Raw genomic sequence first — 21,795 nt, 5'->3', positions numbered from 1 at the left:
TTCTTTATAAGGTATATTTTAATTACAAAAGTAATTAAATTATACAAAGTATAGATATACATGTAAAATATTTATATTTCATTTGACTACAATCAATGCAATTTATAATATAACAGCATTACATGTATTGCCTAAACAATAATTAAACAGAAAGTCTTTCTTGAGACTTTTGATCCTAAAGAAAGAACTACTAATGTGAATTTAACTCATTGAGTCACATCCAAACCTTTGACATGAAAAGCAAATTTCACAGTCTGTCTCCATAACAACCAAGCTTCTTCTGTCAGAGAACTGTCATGTAACAATAGGTAATGTGTTTAATCAGATTGTATGGACAACAATTGCTAGCCTTTACTTACCCCTTGCTGTTTTTATTGTTCTTATCTAGAGTTTTGTGAAAGAAAACTGTCACTTTGCTTTTTCAATAATATGATGGGGTTTTAGCTTCCCATTTATACATAATGCCAGAGCCAAAAAATAGAGTACTGCTTTCACTGGTACTAATGGCAAAGATGAAATCATGTAATAGTAGATCATATAAAGTTACACAGTTCAGTCTCATTACAATATTTTCCCATGTTGCTAATGGAAACTAAGATAGTTCTCTAAGCTGATGCTTAACAGTTAAGAAATCTGTTATTGCCTGTTGTATTTAGTATAGTAAACTGCAGACAATTAACAAAAATAAACCAAAAGTAAGTTTGGTGGGTAAATAGATAAGATATGTCATCCACAGAAACAAACCAAACATTTACACTGATCATTTTTGTGTTACACTGCTTTTTTCTGTTGTTGTTTTTTGTCTTTGTTGTATTAATATATCACTCAATGCAAATGTTACTGCTATAGATTATTTTACTTTCAAACAGGTGACTTTGGTTGAATATATTAGGTAACAGAAATATTTATTGTGGCAACATGATACATATGAGCACTGCTTTGGAAGATATACCAATGTATTGCCATCTCTGGAGTTAAATAGTTTAATTTGATTGTACTCAATAGCACTATGCAGCCTTGAGATTCTCTGTGTTTGGGTTTGCTGAGGAAAGCAGTTTGGTAATGATGACACAGTATACAGATAAAGTAGGTAGTACTAGTGCTGCTATCAGATACATGCATTCAGTGGTTGTAGTGTACCTCAATCACTGTTGTTGTTTATGCAGGCTGTTTTTACCCCACCAAAACAACTTTTTGGAAAAATTACAAAGCCAGAAAACTGATACTGGAATGCTGGTAGAAAATATAAAAAAATATTAAACAATACCTACAAATCAATTTTTGGAAAAACATTACTTGCATTTCAGGTATTATTTAAGGAAAAATATTTCAATAGCTATTTTTTTTCCCCACAAAGTGATCTTGCCATAGTTTTCAACCGCTAGTTAATCTGCTCACTGTAAATTGGCATGTTCTGGGCCATCCCCAAAAAGACCCAAACAAACAATAAAGCAGATATTAATAACAAAATAACATCATACTGACACTACATTAAAGTAGCAAAAAGGTGTAGATACTGTTAGAGTAAATGGAAATTTTCTCTAGTGCCAGTAAAAAATGTTTTCACATATACAGTATTCATAAATTGATCATCATTTCTAATGTTCCCAAACAATTACTGTACATGTTTGTGGAAAAATAATTGAGTTTAAGGAACACTACCTAATATTTAGGAGAAACAAATACGTAAAGGATAAACAATATATTTTTTAAAAGATGTGGAGAAATAAGCAACATATTTTTTAATATAGACAAAAAAAATAATCTAACTGCATATCAAGTACAAGGACAAGACATATTATAGATTTTCCACAACATCACATAAGCATTAACAGCTTTTAAATTCTGTATATATAAGATGGCTAAAGTTCTTTTCTTTCTGTTAAACTGGTCTGATGCAGAAATAAAACATTTATTAATCAAATTAAAATATATAAAATAGGTGCCAAAATGATAATAAAAGTGATGAAATATAACTTCAATTGATGTTACTAAACCAAATAATGATAATAGCATTCTTAAAGCAAAGAAACATCTAGTCTGATTATTATATGCTATAGATCTTTGTTTTGAAGATAACATTTTATTTGCTTGTTATGCTAGATAGATAGATAGATAGGATAATTGTACTATAGTAATAATACTATTTTAAGCAAAACTTACCATCTTCAGTTGGCACATAAATGTTTAAGTATAGGCAATCTTCACTTTGATCCTGTACATAGGTCACAATTGTATCTAAATTGGCAGTAAACCATACAGGTAGCATGTCATTTAGCAATGATCTTTCATCCGGAAACTGTGGACACACTGGAGCAAATTGTGTGGCATTCTTAATTCCAGTCCAGGATGAAGGTGGTTCGGGCGGTTGAAACCGTCTCTCTCCAGTTGGTGGTGCAGCATAGGGTACTCCTAAGTATTGCTCTACTGGTCCCAGAATCTCTATGGATAACGATGTTTTTGTGCCACGTATCTTACCATAGTTCGTGGTTACAATTGGATGCTGTGCTTGGCCACCGACTATTGTAAATCGTACAGCAAAGGCTGCTATCCATAATAGCAAGTTTGAGTTTACTATGACACAGACAGGGGTGAAGATCAAAGGCAACCATAGTAATCCCTTTGGCCTCGACATTGTTTACATCAACATCAGCAATAGTGAGATCTCCCGGGTAGAGAGGACACCAACAAATGTATGACTTCAGCCAGGATAAATCAAATTTTTGAGATGAAAGACACCACAGAAATTATTGCCTTATTTGCATAATTGCCATCTGTAAAATCCAGATTACTGATTTTGTGAAGCCCATTCCATGAGGATGAAATGATTACTGTGATGCTATTCCAAATGTTGATGTCAGTTTATATGCCTAATTCAGTCATTGTATATTTATACAATATCCAGCTGCAGCGGGTAAGCCTGCAAAACAAAGAGATTCATGTTTTATAAATAAAGAACTTTGAAGTATATTTGTTTAAAGTTTAACAGCATATTTTCAGACATATCTTCAACAGCATATGGTGAATACATTGTACCCATTAAAGTACGTAACAGAGTTGTTAAACTTGTTTTTTATATTTGTAACATTTGTATTTCTATGAACTAATTTTAATGACTGCACTAAGGATATTCCTTTCTCTATATTCTTATGGCCTTCTAGACACTTTAATTGGTTCTCCTCAATCATTACACCCTCCTACCATGTTTTCTTAATTCTCCGTAATAAATCTTGACACTTTAATTTTGTAACATCTCTGCTGCTGGTACCACATACAGATGTTACCCAAATTGAATACTGATACTCGGCAATGCAGTCCAACTTAATAAAAGATTTGGTCCATTCTATAATTATATCATGATTTGAGTATTGCATTTCCTTTTACTTAACAGATTCTGACTTCGTAAAGTTCTCATGTACTCAGCTGGAAGTCTCCTTATCTAACTGTTTATCATCTACTCATCTTTTCCTGCACCACTCTGCCAACCCTCACCTTGAAAATTGGCCTGAAATTCTAAATTCTAAAGAGTTTTAAAAAATTCTAAATTCACATTCTTTTCTTAACCTGCTTTTTCATTCTTATAATAACTATTCATTTATAGAACTGGCTGGGGTGATATATGTATATATATAAAGATTTATTGAATTTATGTGGTTGTGAATTATTGTAATAACGCAATTAATGGCATGTGGTAAATCAACACAATGAAAAAACTGCCTGTTAGGAAAATGTCAAAATATTTTTTTTAATATCATGGGGGAAAAAGTTGGTTGTAAGTATAAAGCATAAAACAGCAAACAGTGTTTACAATGCTAAAGAACTATTAAAACAATTTTCTTCATAATTAACTATTGTATTATGATTTGCTTTCCATTCCTTTGCTTTAGTACAATGACTTACCACTATCTTATTAATGTAAGAAGATCAGTATTTATAAAACAACCATTTTGAATTTGATAAGGATGCAGGAGACTGATTCTTTTTCATATACAGTACAACATTAATCAAAGCTATTTCAAATGCTTTCATAAAACTTACTGTGGTCTACAGAAAGAATTAAAAATGTTTTTCAACTCCAGTGGAATTCCTTGATTAGTACATATCAGTCTGCAACTTTTACCATAAACATACCATTTCTTTCATGTAATTTATGATTTTGATACAGATGCATCCTGATATGTCATTGCTGATCGCACTACAAACTTGCGCAGTCATCGCAACATGCAATTACCCTATGGCACTCACTGCAATCATACCATATAATCCTTTGAGGTTGCAGGTACGAACGCAGCAAGAATAACCTCTCGCAGGCACTCGATTTACTGCAGAAGTGGGAAAGATGTAACTAGGCACATCTTTAGTTATTTATAACAAGCAAAGTTGTTTATTTTTGTAACTATTTGATATAACACAAAATGGTTCTATAGATACAATTACAGTATATACAAAGCATAGTTAAGAGGCAATGAAAATTAACATTTCTATACTGCTGATATAAAGCCCTACTGTGTGTTGAAAAAAACACAGAAAAAAGAAATATAGTACAGTATGTGAACCATTTAGTGATACAACTATTTTTGAAAATCCTCATTTCATTACTCTTCAATTATAAGTGAAGAATACTTAGCTTGTTTGCAAACATAAATTAAACACTTTTTCAAAAGCAATACTTTTTGGTAATCTGAAAGTAACAATATATCCAATGTTTTACTTATTGAGCAAGTAAATAAAATACAAATTGAACATAAAGTTTAAAAATCTAAAATAATATACAGCCCAGTGGATACACTTTAAAAAAAAGTCTCCTTATAAAAATAGCAATTTTTGTAAATCTTGAAATCAGGATAAATGATGCAAGACTTTATTCCCACCATAAGCATGAACATGAAAACTCCTGTGAAAAACAATTAGACATTTTTTATGAAAGTAAGTGAAATACAGTTCAAAACCTGCAATAACCTAGTTGCATAAATGTTAGATTTAATCGACCCCATTTAAATCATGTTCAGTGGTAATTAACATACACCTGCCAACAGTGAAAATGATTGTGATTAACACTTAATATCCACTGTTACTGTAAGATTTACTTGCAGTTTTCTTGGTTGAATTATACTGGATTAGCCATCATATGAATATCATTTTAGTATGAATCTCATTGTTGAAATCTACAATCAGGGGATGTGGTATAAAAGAATTCCAAAGGCATTATATGTACCATGGAACACTATGAAGACTATCATCAACAATACAGGAAATGTGACACAATATGGACATTGCCAAGATCAGAACATTCCTCCACTGTCATTGACAGGATGAGGAGAAATCTCATCCTGTAAGATACGAAGAGGCCTATGGCATTATTGAAAGAGCTAAAAATGTCTGGAACTGATCCATCCCTGTATTTTGTACTTGTCTAGTCTGTGGGATAGGGTGGTAAGAAGGAAGATTAAACTCTTGGAATGGTCCAGTCTGAGCGCAGAACTCAATCCCTCTGAACACATAAAGAGGGCTGTGCAATGGAGATTTCTATGCAATTTGATGGACCTAATGTAGAACTTTCTTGTAGGTTAGAGTTGGATATAATTCAAAGTTCAGGTGTACAAAGTTGATACTTATTCAAACAGATTTATTTTATAATAGTTATTTATATAACATACACATATTTTGCAGGGCTTTATAGAGAATATTTTAGTCATTCACATATATTCTTGATCCAGTGGAGCTTACAATCTATATTACCTACCACATGGACAAACATATACACAAGGGTTATATTTTTATGTAAGAAGCTTATTAACCTACCAGTATGTTTTTGGAATGCGGGAGAAACCAGAGCACCAAGAGGAACCCATGAAAACATGACTTCAGTGCTGTAAAGCAGTAATATTAACCATTGTGCCAACCATGCTGCCCAAAGTAATACACAAAGTATTGGTTAAGGGGCTTGTAAACAGGGTATCATAGTTTTGACAAACCCATATGTTTAAGTGAAGTAATTGTATTGACAATGGTAAAAAAAACAGTGTATCTTAATTTAACAGTAAACAACACTTTTCTTACTTCTACACTCAACATATATTAATATTAAATACCCCTTTATCCAAGAATCAGGAGATACTCAAAAACAACTAAGACACAACTATAGTATGTGTGGTAGAAAGATAGAATAGTAAACTGGTAGATTTTAGCATAAAAATGAAGCATTAACTTGCCTTACAAGATTTGTAATCAATATAATTAAATATCAAAATATATGCATAAAAACATATTTTATAAAACAGTATTCATTTATACCACACTGACACACAGGGAGAGTAAAATACACATATTTAATAAAATAATTTAAATGGCTACCTGTATGAGGCATTTTTAAAATATAGCACATACAATTTAATCCAGAAAAGCCTTCATTAGTACCAAAAAAAAACAGTAACTTATATAAATCCAGAAATTGAATAGCAGCACTATGAATAATTTGTTAATACAGTTGTTTCCACTTCCAAGTAATTAAATTTCAAAGTGTGTATGTAGACATCCAGGTCCAGTATGCTGGAATAGGAGTATGTAAACATCCCTAATGACATTTAACAGTAAGAGGCCATCTTATTTTTTCTCTATCTGATTGTAAGTCTGAAATTGTCCTTGTGTCTCCCACCAACTAAAATGTTGCATAATGTCAGGGCTGTATTAACCCATGGCCAGGCCCCTAGGCTTTCAAGTATTTTGGGCCCCTCAAGCACTTCACTCTTTTACCTCAGTGCAGGTTCTGTATGTTGAGTGGATCTGGTATGCTTGAGTGAAAAATTAGCAATAGTATATGGTCTAATACAGCATGGGCAAAGATGAAATTGAGCAGAGTGTATGGTATCTAAGGAACAACAGAGAACCTCATTCAGTTTACATAGAGTTTATTTTTATTATATTGCTAAAAATGGAAAGACACTACACTCCAGACAATCCAAATAAAATGTACATTATATGAACTATACCCTTATGACACATACAGGAAACAAGAGTGCTAAAAAATGACTTCCCTTAAATGTAAAGCAGTCTTCTGGTCTGCTTTAATCTGAATGTTGAAATCCTCAAATGTTTCTCAAACACATAGAAAAAAAACTATATCATAGTATAATACTGTTATGATCAAGAGATAACATCAGGTAAGTAGAAATTGGACCCCTACTGGATGATGCGTCTACTCAAATAAGTAGACAAATGTTCCACTCTATGGAGAGGGAATAACCCACTTCAGACAATCATCCTACTGATGTTTAACACTTTAGTTTACTAATAAAATAGAATACACAGATGGATAGTCTACTAAGAGCAGTAGACAAGAAGGCCAGGTTAATGCACTAAGTATTAAAAAAGTCTTTACTAAGATTGTAGACATACTGTAGTGAAAGCATACCATATATTTTACTTGTATGTAGGGATGTGCAGGCTCAGATTAGTTCAAATTCGGACAAAAGTCCAGGAATGATGATGTTTGTCCATGAAAGATAACGTGTTGCCTCTTTCTGAGACCCGTTTTTTGGCAGAAAAAAAATCAAAATTTGGTGGAAAAATCCAAACTAATCCGAACCTGCACATCCCTACTTGTATGTTGAACACTTATATTAAATACACCACAATAAAGCAACATCTGTAGTCTTAAGGTGTGTACACACCATATAATGATGTGACTCAGCGGTGCGGTGAGTGATTTATTGATACATTGTGCATGTTGTATACACTGCACTTTTTGCTGTATGATGGCACAATGTATTATTATATCAACAATAGGTCAAACCACCTGCACCTCAGGACTGCAGCTAAGTACTCACCCAGTAGCACCAAATCCCCAAATTATACAAGCAAAAACATGGGTGGTCCAAAAGTAGCGCTGTCCACAACTCAAGATATATTTGTCCACTTTTCGTCGATTTTGAAGTATGGTATCCTCAACAGGGAAAATAGAAATATGGTCAAAAATATTATTCAAAGTAAAGATGACATTTCTGCAACAATAGGTGGTAATATCATCCAGGCAACTAACCCCAAAGCAGTGAGATGCATGCACAAAAAGGTATCTTTTGTGTATTCTTCTTTATCACACCACAATCAGTCATGCAACACTGTATGTCCCCTTCTAGGTTTCAACTCACCTAGGAACAGATGTCAATATTCCCCAAAAGGTTTCTTTTATGTAGATTCCAGTGTACATAACAAAATTCCAAACAATAAGGCCCAGAAGAAAATATTGCTGAAGTGGATTACCATTTTCATCTATATCCATCTGATGGATGGCTAAAGCCAATTTCATTCCGGGTGAAGTTGGAACTCCGTACTGGTAATATCCAAGTGGTTGGTGAGTTGCCTGGATGATATTACCACCTATTGTTGCAGAAATTTCATCTTTACTTTGAATAATGTTTTTGACAATATTTCTATTTTTCCTGTTGAGGAAACCATATCTTCAAAATCGATGAAAAGGGGACACACATATCTTCAGTTGTGGACAGCGCTACTTTTGGACCACCCATGTTTTTGTTTGTACAATGTATTATTACATGCTTCATGAAACAGCATTGCTTCTTTCATTGCATCGTGCAGAAAAGCAGATGGGATGATATGATGAATGACATGGTGGTGTTACACATAAACAAACTTGTGCTTATTATTGACCTTCAAATTTGTAAACATAAAGAACAAAAAGTTCATATATGATGTTAAACATATCTATACTGTATAATAAAGAAGAATGGCATGTCTTGTGATGGACATACACATTCTGACTAGGCTCATTCCTTACAACCTCTCTCCACTCACAGCTTCCATTGTGGAGAAGGGGGACACAGAGAAGAATGTTGAATATTGGATAAGTGGGGCGGAATGGGGGTGGACCTAGGTTCATGTTTCAAGTGGCAGAATTTTTAAATATAGGGCATTCTATGTGTTGATAAATCTATTAGTATACTCAACTCATGACAAGATGCAATATATAGAAAACACTAATTTTCAAAATCATCACACCATTATTTGTGATTCTTAACTATTGGAGAGGTGCTGAATTAAGGAAGAGGGGTCCTTCCAAAAGGTACTGTATAACAGGCATTGGAATTCTGTCATTCTGATATTGGAAGAAGGTACAGTATAATATAAAAAGGTATTTGTTTAGGCAGATTCTACTCTGTATTAATAATTTAGCACTTTACTTAGTATAACAGTATTTTCAGAATATCAAAAACAATGATATTTATCATAGTTATGTCCAACACCAGTAATGGTTTCTAGCAGAAGACTTCACTTATTTAAATATTTTACTGATATGTAATCCCTAGAGATTATTCTGCATCCTGAATGCAGTAGTATAATATATTTAGGTAGAATTATAAATACAGTAGGAAAAATACTAATACTGTATAAATTTGTCTGCTGATTTTAATAATGACAGTGCAGATCTGGTAACTCAAGTGCACAAATTAATGTCATAATGATGGATGCTCTACTGCAAGGAAACTGCAGTAACATTTGTGATAATTTATGTCAGTCATTTCCCTAGGCAAAAAAAATCTCTCACGATGCAAAACAGATTAGGTGGTAAGTTATCTATGTTTTTATATGATGCTACTTATCAAATAATATAACATCTGTATATCCATACAGTATATACATATATAAGGTATGCAGTGAGAATGTTGCCAACCACAATGTCAAAATTCACATGCTGAATGTCGACATGGTTAATATCGACAATACACATGTTGACATGTTCAGTTTTGATACTAAACCCTGTCATCATTCTTATGTGAACCTAATGAATGTCGACAGTGTGAATGGTGACATAATGTACTACACCAACATAGACACATTGCTGTTTAACAGTAATTTAAACTCAATACATGATTAGACAAAGTGTATGAAGAAATACAACTCTATTGGAAAGGTGATAGATGAAGCTTAATAAAAAAAATATTCTGGACAGGAAAAGAGAGGAATGACTAGCACTAATAAATTGATTCATGCTCCTGAAATCAAGTTTTACAACTTTGATGTAGCCTGTATTATTGTAATAACAGATTTGTCACACATATCCTGCTAATACAATGGATGTGAATGACTGAGCTTAATAACAATATACATATTGCACTTTTAATCAAATCTGTTTAATTTTGGATCTCTAGAAACATCAGTACAACTAAATACATTATAAAATAATTACAATATTTATATAAACTGTCCTTTTTATCTTCCTTTCCGTAATCTATATAAAACTGATTACAGGCTAAAATGAAAAGTAAGTCCCTTATTTAAGGATTGCTTTTAAATACTATGTATAATGCTGTTGCTGTTCACGTTTGCTGATTTGAAAGTAAGGCAATGCATTTTAACCTGAAACATACTGTGTAATGATATGGGTAAAGGGCATATATTTGGAAGCACTCAAATGGATTATAATTGATAACCATTAAAACTTTTAGGCACTATATAACCCTTTTACAAATTTGTGAACCGCATGTTCCTATCATAGGATACAATGTTGCAATACCCACCACAGACTTCAGTGGTGCTTTCAAACCATTGAAGTCTATGGGGAAAAGTTTGAAAGACAGCCTGCCTACTCATAGCCAATTAGTGAGCAGCTCCTACAGAGGTGTAGAGTAACTGTTGGCTCCTATAATGACAGGGGTCACCTGGGTCCTGCTCATTCACGCAGAGGAAATGTATGTGGAAACATATACACTTCCTCTTGTCCTTTTAGGATGTGATCTACACTAGGAATAGGTGAGTATGGAATTTTTTTTTCACAGGTTATGTGGATGCTACAAGACACAAGAGGATGTGAATGGCCACAGGGATTGTAGGTGACAGTGAGTCCATGTGAAATAAAATAAAAAAACCTTTAGTGTCCATGTCCTGTGCCCTGTGCTTGTTTTAATATGTCTTTTGCATGTGAACTAGAGGTACCAGTGTGCCTTTAATGCCCTGCATGCTAGTACATGGAGAGGGGGAACCCCTTTATTGTGGGCTCACCATCTACCCATGGATCCCCGGCCTGGGCTGAATACTGGTCAGGTGCTGAATGCTTTGGCTGTGGCATTACACTCCTGCTAGTTATGGAAAATACAGAGGACCACTACTCATTTTGTCCACTGCATTTCCACAACCAGGACTAGCTCACTGAGCCCAGTGCTGGTTGCTGAAAATACGGGTGAACCCTATGTTTTTTCCCCTGTATTTTCACAACCAGTAGTGGCTCAGAAAAGCCTGGTGATGGTAGTGTCTTTAGGGAGAATTTTTAACATTTTAATATTTTTTTTTACACAGAAGCCTTCATGCAGCTCACTGATCTGTGAAGACTTCTGTAAAAGTCGGACCTTGTAATGAAAGCCGCATTACAAGGTCTGAGTTTTCTTACAAGAAAACTCACATGGACTCACACAATGTAATATACTCAATCCCACAAGTTCACAGGATATTATATTTGCAGAGTTGTGGGACAATCTTGGACCTTTAATATGCGAGTTTGTCCGGCAGAAAAAACTCGGACCACCATATATTACATTTACCCCCTGGTGTGTGATATTCCTTAAAGATCTGGAAGCAGAGGACTGGGTGGAGTGCATCTGTATATTTTTTCATATATAAAAAATATATACTGTATATACTAAGGCATCTTAAAAATTTCCACCTTATCTATCTCCAGTGAACACATTGGTCCCAAGCCAAAAATACTGCACTGAAATATGCAAAGGTTTAGAAGTATTTCACTGCACCTTATGTAGGCCAAAAAAAAGAGATGACAATACAAAATACAATGTAACTAACATATACATTGATACATAGCAATTATACTTCTGCATGCTATTTGGGAAATGCATTGAATTAAATATAACTACATTTATAAAGAAATCCACCCTTCTTAATATTTATATGCTCAATGCACCCAACCTCTTCTTTACAAGACTGTTCCAATAGTGTGTAAGAATGCACCCCAAATTTAAGAAGGTAACATTAACTTCCAAGGTAGGTATGCAGAATCATCAAAAAATTGTGGATCCCCGGTTCCCTTGAGAATATATAAGCAAACTGATATTACACATATGAACTAAATGTAAGAGTTAATACAATAGATAGCTTATATGAGACCATGGTCTCATCCTTAGAAACATTAATAGGCTTGAACCAGTCACTACTAGTCCCTTGTGATATTTGGCAAGAATGTATGGATCACAATGCAAGACACTGAGATAACTACAAATAACTTTGGCACACTTCCACAGCTGTAATGATTGTACACATTATTGTCTACCTATCAAAGAAACAAAGAAAGCAAGAAAATGTGGCACGGGAAGATCCCCAGTATGTTTTTGGGTTGTTAGTTTCTGAGTGGGGGAGTTACACACTGTTTTTTGCTTCTCCCATAAATAAAGGTGCCATCACTGTCCTGACAAGAAAGGATCTGGTATTCACTAATGATAACTTGTACCAACACTTGTAGTCTCCCATTTAGAGTAGAAACTAGATATGGATGAAAAGCCTGATACAGAATTTCAATTAGAGAATGGCCCCATGCTCAGTGCCTTCCTGTTTTAGTTGAGACAAGTCCAGATTGTCTGTTACTGGATCTACCTAAGTATCTGTGAGGTGGAATGTTGCATGATTATATATTTATTTATTATTGGAGCTCCCCTATCCATCTTAGCAGCCTATTCTGCTTAATGGAATTTGCAGTGTGTGGGGAGATGTATTATAGTGGCACGTATCATGCCGCTATAACTCTTCCTGCTTCTCCTCTTTACCAAGGCAAAGCAGGAAGCACTACCAAAGAAATGAATAAACATCTCATCTGCCAGTGCGGGGGAGTGAAAACTCCCATCTCCGGCATTCCCCGCCAGAGCCCACAGCACATCAGCCTAACTCAAGAGTAACTGGATTGACCCCAAGAATTTAGATAAGCTTACTTTTCAAGATTCTATTATGTACACATAATCGTTGACTTCTTATTATACTGCTGAATTTGTCTAAATACCACACTATATGCACCCTCTTGGTATTTGTTTTGTGTATATATATATATATATATATATATACATACATATCATTTTGTCTACCTCTATCAGACCTAAAGTGATGTTTAAAATCAGTTTCTATTTGTGCACTCTATTTCTTTTTGGATGGTTACCATGGTAATGGTGGTGGTCTTTCCTATCATCCGGCTTGTTGTGCGGCCGTTGTGTCATGTGTTCGCGGGTGACGGAGGTTTGGGTTTCCGATCTGCGTCACTGACAGTCGATGGTGATCTCCGTGGCTGCATGCTGGTTTGGATGACAGGTTTGATGCGATTGAACACACAGGTGAGCATTGTTTGTTACCAATAGGGATGGGTATTTATATGCTGCACTGTGCACATTACTACTGCTATCCCCTGACGATGGTTCGGACTGAAACAGCTGTTGGGATTAGGCACTGGGAGATGGATCCCTGTTATGCTGACACTTGTGATTATTGTGACTATCGCCATGTATGATATGCTCAAGATGCTATATATGCTGTTCACATCAGTGTTGCTATGAGATCCTTTTATTGGATAAATGGATTAAATCTATTGGTGGAATACGACTATTTGAGTGCTGGCCTCATCTTTGTCTGAGCCCCTGGTGGATCTACAAATGGATGGTCTGTAATATATATATATATATATATATATATATATATATATATACATACATACATACATATTACGTTGTCTACCTCTATCAGACCTAAAGTGATGTTTAAAATCAGTTTCTATTCACAGAAGATTACAACTGTGCCTTTGCTCAGAGTGTTGACTTACAGATCTAACACTGCAGTTGTACTACTTCTACAGTGACCTTTATACTTACCATATAGTTAAAATGTTTTACAGTGAAGTTACTAGTTTCCATTTCCTCTCCAGTCCTTTATATCATTTTCAAAGCATTTTTCTCTGTTGTACTACATCTTCCCCAAAGGAAGCTTACATCTCCCTGCCAGGTTAACAGTTCATTATCATCAGTTTTAGCATTAGTCGTTAGTAAAATATCAAGCGTAGTTCTAGGTACAAAACAGAACAAAGACTTATTGCATTAGGGAGTCCCAGTTATTACAGTTTTCTCTGTAAAGTAGACAGCAAACATAACTCTTTCCAATTTGCAATGGACCAATGTTGTATTCAGCTTTCCTGATGCAATAAAAAATATTTATCAGGAGCCTTATAATGGTCTTGTGTAGAATGATTACTGTTCAGATTACTTAGAGTGCTCCATCTGTTTTCACAGCATATCCAAAGATGCATGTGGACTTCTATAATTTTACCAGATGGTGCAATGAATCCTTTGCTTTTCACAGGCTCATTTGACAGTAGATCACATGGAAACACACATCTATCTTTCTCTCCCTATGTAGGTGTGCATGGAGCAAATTAGTTTGTTGATAACAATAGGTTTATATGGTCTTTGATAAAGATCATAACTCCTTTATTTTGCACCTTAAATATTCAAACACAATAAACCTAAATTAATGTGATGTATGGAGCAAGGAGAGGCAAATCATTGGGATTGCATTCAGCAAATATGACAAGAGTTTTGATCAGATTTACTGTTTCATTACACAAATCACCATCTTCTATAAATGGGGTATTTCTTACTTCCAGCCTATATTTGTGTTTATATTGTTAATTTAGTTTTTTTAAGCAGCTGCAAAGGAAAAAGAAAAGTGGCAGATTTGCATGTGCATAACTTGACTTAGCAGTAATAGTGGCATGTTTTAATCAGTAATACAAAATGTGGTATAAGTACATTTTTAAAAAGGTGTAGCACTGTCATGGGAGTTTTTTTTTAAATAATGCATCAATATGTATAATACTGAAGTTATAGATAAGTATATTTTATAAGTAATATTTTCACAGCTCACTCATGTGTGCAATATGTACATTTAGGGGGTGATTTAGGGTTGTGTGCAGGATCTGCCAGCCCTGTTTTCTTGGCATGCTGAAGCCAGTGGCTGTGTCCTTGTACTCAGCTTCACTTACTTCAGCTGTGTAAACACACCAGCCATCCCCTGAGTAACCTGCAAGTTAGTCAAATGACCAATGGTCACACAGAGTGATCCGATGCTGTGTCCTCAGATGCAACAGAAGATGACAGAAGCTTGCAGGAGGTGTCTATTGCACACAAGATGCCTTCTGCTACATTAGCATATTTTATCATTGCCTGTGCATTCAAAGATGCAGAAGCATTGCTACTGTAATAGCGTACAGCTCTGAATCAGGCTATTTGTGCACTAGTCTTTGCTTGGTCAATTCATATTTGTGCAAGCAATCTGGCCTTTTGTGCTGCAGAAACAAGTTTAGCAAAGGCTCTATAATTGTCATTCCAGTGAACACCCTTCTATTTCATTATGCTCAAATGGTGCCAGTTTGCAAATATGTGCATTGACATAATTTTTGCTCATTTATGGCTATAGTAAATAATTGTTTTTGCATATTATTGCAAAGAAGAACAATATAGTGCAATATTGTTTGACACAAGTACAATACAATTTTATTTATAATTGAACACTCACATGGAAACATCAGCATATCACATCATCATAATAATGCAAACATCGGGTAGTGACACCAAATCTTTCACCGGGATACAGAGAAGAGGCTCCGCACACCAAACCACTCACCACCACAGATCCAGTGGTATCAGGAAATAATCTCCACCAGCTTAATGCGTTTTGGATGCTTGGGTCCTTTATCAGAAGCATTGTGGTACATCCTCCATAAGGGCTTTAAATCCCTTTACTAATTGTAAACTCCTCCCCTATTCCCACTTAATTTTCCTGTCATGACTGCACACATTGCAGTCAATGGAAGTGATGTCAAAGGGATCCCGGCATCGGAGCACATCAAGTACATAGCTTCCTATATTACCTGCCCCTTCGAGATCTTGCTTGAGGCTGATTTCCTGCTGCAGGAAGTGACATAGACCGGCAGATCCTCCGGCCGTGTCACTTCCCGCCGCTGTCACCGCTATCCCCGGATATGACGTAAACAAAGCCGCCATGGAGCCTGCGTGCCGGAAGTCCTCCCACCATGTGGTCTGTGGCCACTCTTTATCCCTTGACCGGATATGGTGAGAGTTGTCTAGTGTTACTAACACACTAGTTCTTACATCACTTGCTGCTAAGTTAAAAATACAGTATTTTTTTCTTTATCTATATAGAAGGTGAATAGTAAGAATATAATACAAAAGGAAGCTTTTTAGTTGACTGGAGGAATTTAATGTTAAGGAGGCTAAAGGCTTGACAGAAGTTCATTGCTGTACATCAGTGAGATGATGTGAGATGCCTGATCAGTTTCATGAAATGTGAGTGTCCCATTGTGGGTCCAATTTATTTCTGTGTCACAGTATTACACTATTGCTTTTTTCCCCCGTTCTTTTTCTTTTTGGGAGTGGTAAAGGGACCTGGTGAAAAGAGAGGTGACAATAAAAGAGAGAAGAATAGACCGTGACCTTGGGTGCAACGCAACTTTCCTGAACTACTCCTTTTATTGGTTGTGGACAGTGCCGTAATGAGACTCTATATTTATTCTTCTATTTACATCTGGGAATTAGTAAGGTGCTCCCTAAATCCATCACAGGCTGCAGTTTAAATTGCGTGGATTAAGGACAAACTTTTCTTTGATATTATTGCAAAGTAACTATAACAACTAAATTTGGGGACAAAGCTGGGTACCATATTCGAAATGTAAAGTAACAATAGACATGCTGTGACTAAGTAAGAGATCTAATGGCACTGGACAGGAAACAGGTCAGCTGCTTCATCGGTTATCACCAATAAAATAATGCAAGCAATGGATTATTTGGTACTAAAATTACAACTTTATACAGTCTCAAATGCCACAAAATGCTTTAGCCTTTGAGACAACATGTGTAACAGTAGCATCTTCTATTAAGTTCAAATGCACTCACAGAGGCATGCCCACCATGGTTGACAGCAATTGGTGCTGACAGAGATATAATTAGTTCAGTAGTTCAGGCAGATTCACTGGTTCAAGTAATGGATTCTCAATATACTTTCTCTACTTCAGAGAGGACACAAAACTTTAAAACACTATGGGAGGGGAGCCATAGCCTTGTATGGCTTGAATACTGAGGGTAACACTTTAACATCCTCTAAATCAGTGGTTCTCAACCTCAAACCTCAAGTTTTCTCTACAGGTCATGTTTAGAGGATTTCTGTCTGTGAAAGCTGGTGAGATACTTACTTATCAGGCAAAAAATATTAACTCACCAGTGCATGATTAAAGGAATCCACAAAAAAATGATCTGTTGGTGATTCCTAAGGACTAGAGTTGAGTACTAATGCTCTAATTAAACCATTGAGAGACAAGCTTATTCAATGGCTGGAACATTATGTGGCTTGATACGGGATAGCAATATTATTCCCATTCCTACCTAATGGAAGGTTTTAACAGTCAGGGAACACCATAGACCATGAGTGGTTCCTGAGCCACATGACTTGAATTGAGCAACTCTGGTCACAAAGGTGAGCATACGAAGATCAACAGTAATCACAGAGCCATGCACACAATGATTGATTGCAGTAACAGAAAGATGTCGACTATAGTTGACTGCAGTCAAATAGGGACTACAATGGACTGTGAGAATGGCCAGAAAATTATGTAAAGGGATTCCCAAGTAGATTATGATATGTAACCATTATTGTGGTGATTCCTACATTCCTTCATATTTTGAGAATCAGTAACACTAGAAACACACATTGCATTGAGCAATTACCTGTATTTCTAGGACATGAGGTAATAGCCCTACATTAATGCTTTATTAACTATAGCTCCTGAGTATAACAGTAAATAACAGTAGTGCATATTGATTGTGGAAATGTTACATGTAGAGGATAAACAGAACTGTTCATACACAACATTGACCTTGAATTAAGTGAATCTCACCAAACAGGTTATGTATAGAAGGCCTGAAGAATGATGAATATTTATGAAGTACTCTCAGATCATATAAAGAAACTGACTTTTAATTCATCTCTCCAATAAAATATAACCCTGGTTCAATGGTAATATATTCATGTTGAAGGTCTGATTTCATGATGCAGTGATCTGCATTTGAATCCTGGCAGTTCAATGACATTGCCCAATCATCTATGGTTTTTATAAAATTTTAAATTTTTATTACTGTTTAAACTATGAGTATATTAGACTAGATTTTATGAGAAGTGGAAGTAGGATATCTTCAATCTGGATGAAGAGTTTATGAAGAACTCTTGGATATTGCATCCTAATAATTAGTAATTGTAGGTGTGTTGTTTGAGAATACTGTAATATTATATTTTGCAAAATTATAAACAATGCATTAGTTTACAAATGGCTTGTATAAAATGTTTTTCTTGCTGTTATTCTTTTTACTGCAGTTAACTACATTTCCCTCACAGTTTCTCAATGTCTAATAAATGTTTTACCCAAGGATGTAACATAATTAAGAAGCTGTATAAAAGAGATGGGAAGTTAAAAGAGAAATCTTGGGTCTGACTTCTTGTTTTCAAACATAACTATAGAGAAACTATAGAGACCAATATTCTGAGTACCATCTTTGACCAAGTACACTTAATATTCCCATAAGCACAACTAGGCGTGATTGTAAGACACAGGTGCATATGTAGCTGCTTGCTTTGTGCTTAATAAATTATTCATTTCATGCTTATAATAATGGAAACTATGTTAAGATGACACAGAGGATCCTCCAAGAAAAATTGTGCAGCACTAATCTAAAATTCCAACTGCTAAAAATCCATGCTGCTTCTTTTCTTTATTGTCTGCGACAATCCCCATTAGCTGATCTCTTCTGATGGCTGCACTAGATAAGCTAATATTTCTGCTTGTTCTCCACTGCAGCTGAGCTCATTTGTACTTTTTCTTCTAATAAAAAAAGTGGCATATAAATGAGACAGGGTCACTGTGACTATTGTCTATGTGAGTCGTTTTATGTAAGTAATGATTGTTATCTTGTTAAGTGCATAACACTGAGCTGATGTAAGCCATTAGATATTCCATTAAAAAAGCAAGTTTTCTTTTTGATTTTGCATCATCTCCTTTAGAGCAAAGGTTACACATTTATTATAAAATATATACTCTACTTAAACAGAAAAAATAGAGCAAACTAAACATAAAATTTTCAAGTCTGGCACTTCATTCAGTATATATATATTTATATTTTGGAAGATCTAGACAGATAATTATTACCTATCGTACTTTCTTAATTGCTATAATCTGCTCCATTTTGTAAATGTCAAAGGAAAGTAAAAGCATTCATTAAGATGTAAAATTATTGTGAGCGTAGGGTGATTAGATCGCAACAGAAAGGGAATGGTCCACAGGGGGTTTAGGGGTCACTTCAGATTAATCCATTAATATATTCACCATCTATTATTTCCATAGTTGGTAACTAACGATCAAGGTAAATGAGGCTAAAACTAAACAATAAAGCCCGTCAATACAAATCAATCTTTAGATATAATTCAGAATATAAGTCCGAGTATAAATACAGGATGTAATTGGTCTGTATTTGGTGAGAAAAAAAATAACTTGAAATGCAATAATGTTATTATAATGTTAGTAGAGAAATTATTAGTGGTTTGGTAAAAATAAGAATTGAACAAATATCTTATAAATCTGAGAAATTGTTTATGGAATTTTTATATTGTAAATTATCCAAATGTATTTTAATTATTTATATAGTTGAATGTAAATAGTTTAATCATCTGTTTTTTGAAAAAGATACCAGGCATATAAATAGTTTAGTATGTCAGTTTAAGGTTGTACAGTTTTCTAATGCCATTTTACCTATTTTGTACAATGTCTGATGCAAATAGAAGACAAGTGTCTAATTATTGGACCTATCTGTCTCATTAATCATGCAGAAACATTTGTCTATGTCTGATTTTCACAAAGTGAAGTTAAAATGCTCTCTGTTGAGCCTATAATTCAGGAGATATCTGTGATACCTCCTGTGTTACTGTCAATATTGTAGCACACCACATTCCAATACAATTTATGGTGATGTTGCAATTGTGCTATTGATCAATCCCTGAATAATAAACACTTCTCAGTATTTCAATGTATTCAGTATTTTTCTTATCATCAAATCATATGTTTATCATATTTGAATAAACAATTTCATGCTCTATGTAGTGCACTCTTTGCCTTGTTTCCTCATCCAACAAGCTCAATTAAAATCCCTGTGTAAGGGATCTAATGAAAAACGAGGCTCCACAACAACTGGCACCAGATGATACAAGGATGGCTATTAATGTTTTCTCCCAGGTGATTATAAGCCTGTTTCTGGTGAGTGTAAGCACACCAAAATCTATCTCAGAGACCCCTATTCACCAGGGCTACAGGATGGAGATTACATACTGTACTAAGGATAATGCATCATTGTATTCTCATTTCACTTCCATTCATCCAAGTATCTCATACAGATGTCAGATGAATCCAACTCTAACAAGATAAACATAATAGTGGAGAGGAAAAGAAACAACTAACAACAACTTTAAGTGACAATCTAATAAGCGGAACACTCACTGGGGATTATGTAATTCTGTTCATGCTTGGGCAGAAATAAAATATTCTATACTGCAGTTTTCAGGAACTGTATTCATCCTAGTCTACATCAGAAATAGAGTGTTGTTAACCTTACATTTAAGATACATTGTTCTTATTAACTTTCAAAATTTTTATGATTTAAAAATATGATTCCTTTACTGAATGTCTTCTGTATCTTGTAGTTATTAGGCACATAGTTGCACATCAAACATCGTAACCCATTAATCAGAGCACTGCTTTTGCTGTAAAGTAACAATTTCTTTGACTAATATAGATATTAATTTATTCACATAATTCACACCATTCTGCTCAATGACTCTCTAAATTAGCATAATTAGCACTTTTGGGCTTACCATATTTGTCTATTGTGGAGTAATTTGTTATGTTCTGACCAGAGACAATCTGTGTGAAATTTGTATGTTCCTGCTATGTTTGCATTGGGCTGTTCCAGTTTACTTCAAAAAACATACTGGTACTGTAGGTTAATTATAGGGACTGTTGTGAATTATTACATATTCTCTATACAGCACTGTAAATGCTGGTCACTGTGTCAATTAATAATAAAAATAATATTAATAATAATATTAATAATAATAATAATAATAATAATAATAATAATAATCACACATTCTTCAGAGAATTTATTTTCTTCTACACTTATTTGCATTTAAAACTTCTAAATACAAGGGGCGGTGGTATTTATATCTGTATTCAATACTTGTTGTGATAATACAAAACAGTGTAGATTCTTCAAATTTGTCTTTAATGTAGTATATTATTTTAAAGTTCCTCAGGAATCCTCTTATATGTCTGAAAGCACTGGCAAAAAATGAGTTTATAATCTCAAAGATTACAGATACTCCATAACACTAAAATCAATTAACGATCTACAGTATGGGGGAAACCTTAAACTTACAGGAAATTTATGTAGTGATTATACATTGTAGAAATGAACTATATAATGGGAAAAAAAAATTTGTTTGGGTTAAAGTAAGTCTTATATGCCCAATGTGTCAAAAAGTTATTGTAGCCCAGTTTCTGTCATAAATATTATTTTACACGACCAGAAATATGTAACAATAACAATACATAAAAGTCACTGCATATATATATTTATTTGCCTCAATTTCCTGTATAGAATTAAGAATAACCATTAAGTTCAACAA

General features: G+C 34.5%; 1 protein-coding gene across 3 annotated transcripts in view; it reads right to left on the bottom strand.

Moving 5' to 3' along the window:
- NLGN4X (neuroligin 4 X-linked) overlaps positions 1-21,795 on the bottom strand; it is a 391,249-nt gene that overhangs the window by 261,794 nt on the left and 107,660 nt on the right. For all 3 annotated transcript variants that reach the window (XM_088451539.1, XM_088451540.1, XM_088451541.1), the window contains exon 2: positions 2,164-2,920. In XM_088451539.1, the coding sequence (XP_088307665.1) occupies positions 2,164-2,635 (472 nt within the window). In that variant the 5' untranslated portion in view covers positions 2,636-2,920. The remainder of the gene's footprint in view (positions 1-2,163; positions 2,921-21,795) is intronic.

The sequence above is a fragment of the Taudactylus pleione genome, unplaced genomic scaffold (genome assembly GCF_031769625.1).
Source record: "Taudactylus pleione unplaced genomic scaffold, aTauple2 ptg000026l, whole genome shotgun sequence".
Classification (NCBI taxonomy): Eukaryota; Metazoa; Chordata; class Amphibia; order Anura; family Myobatrachidae; genus Taudactylus; species Taudactylus pleione.
Note: the sequence above shows the minus strand (reverse complement) of the source record. Positions and strands in the feature narration are given on the sequence as shown.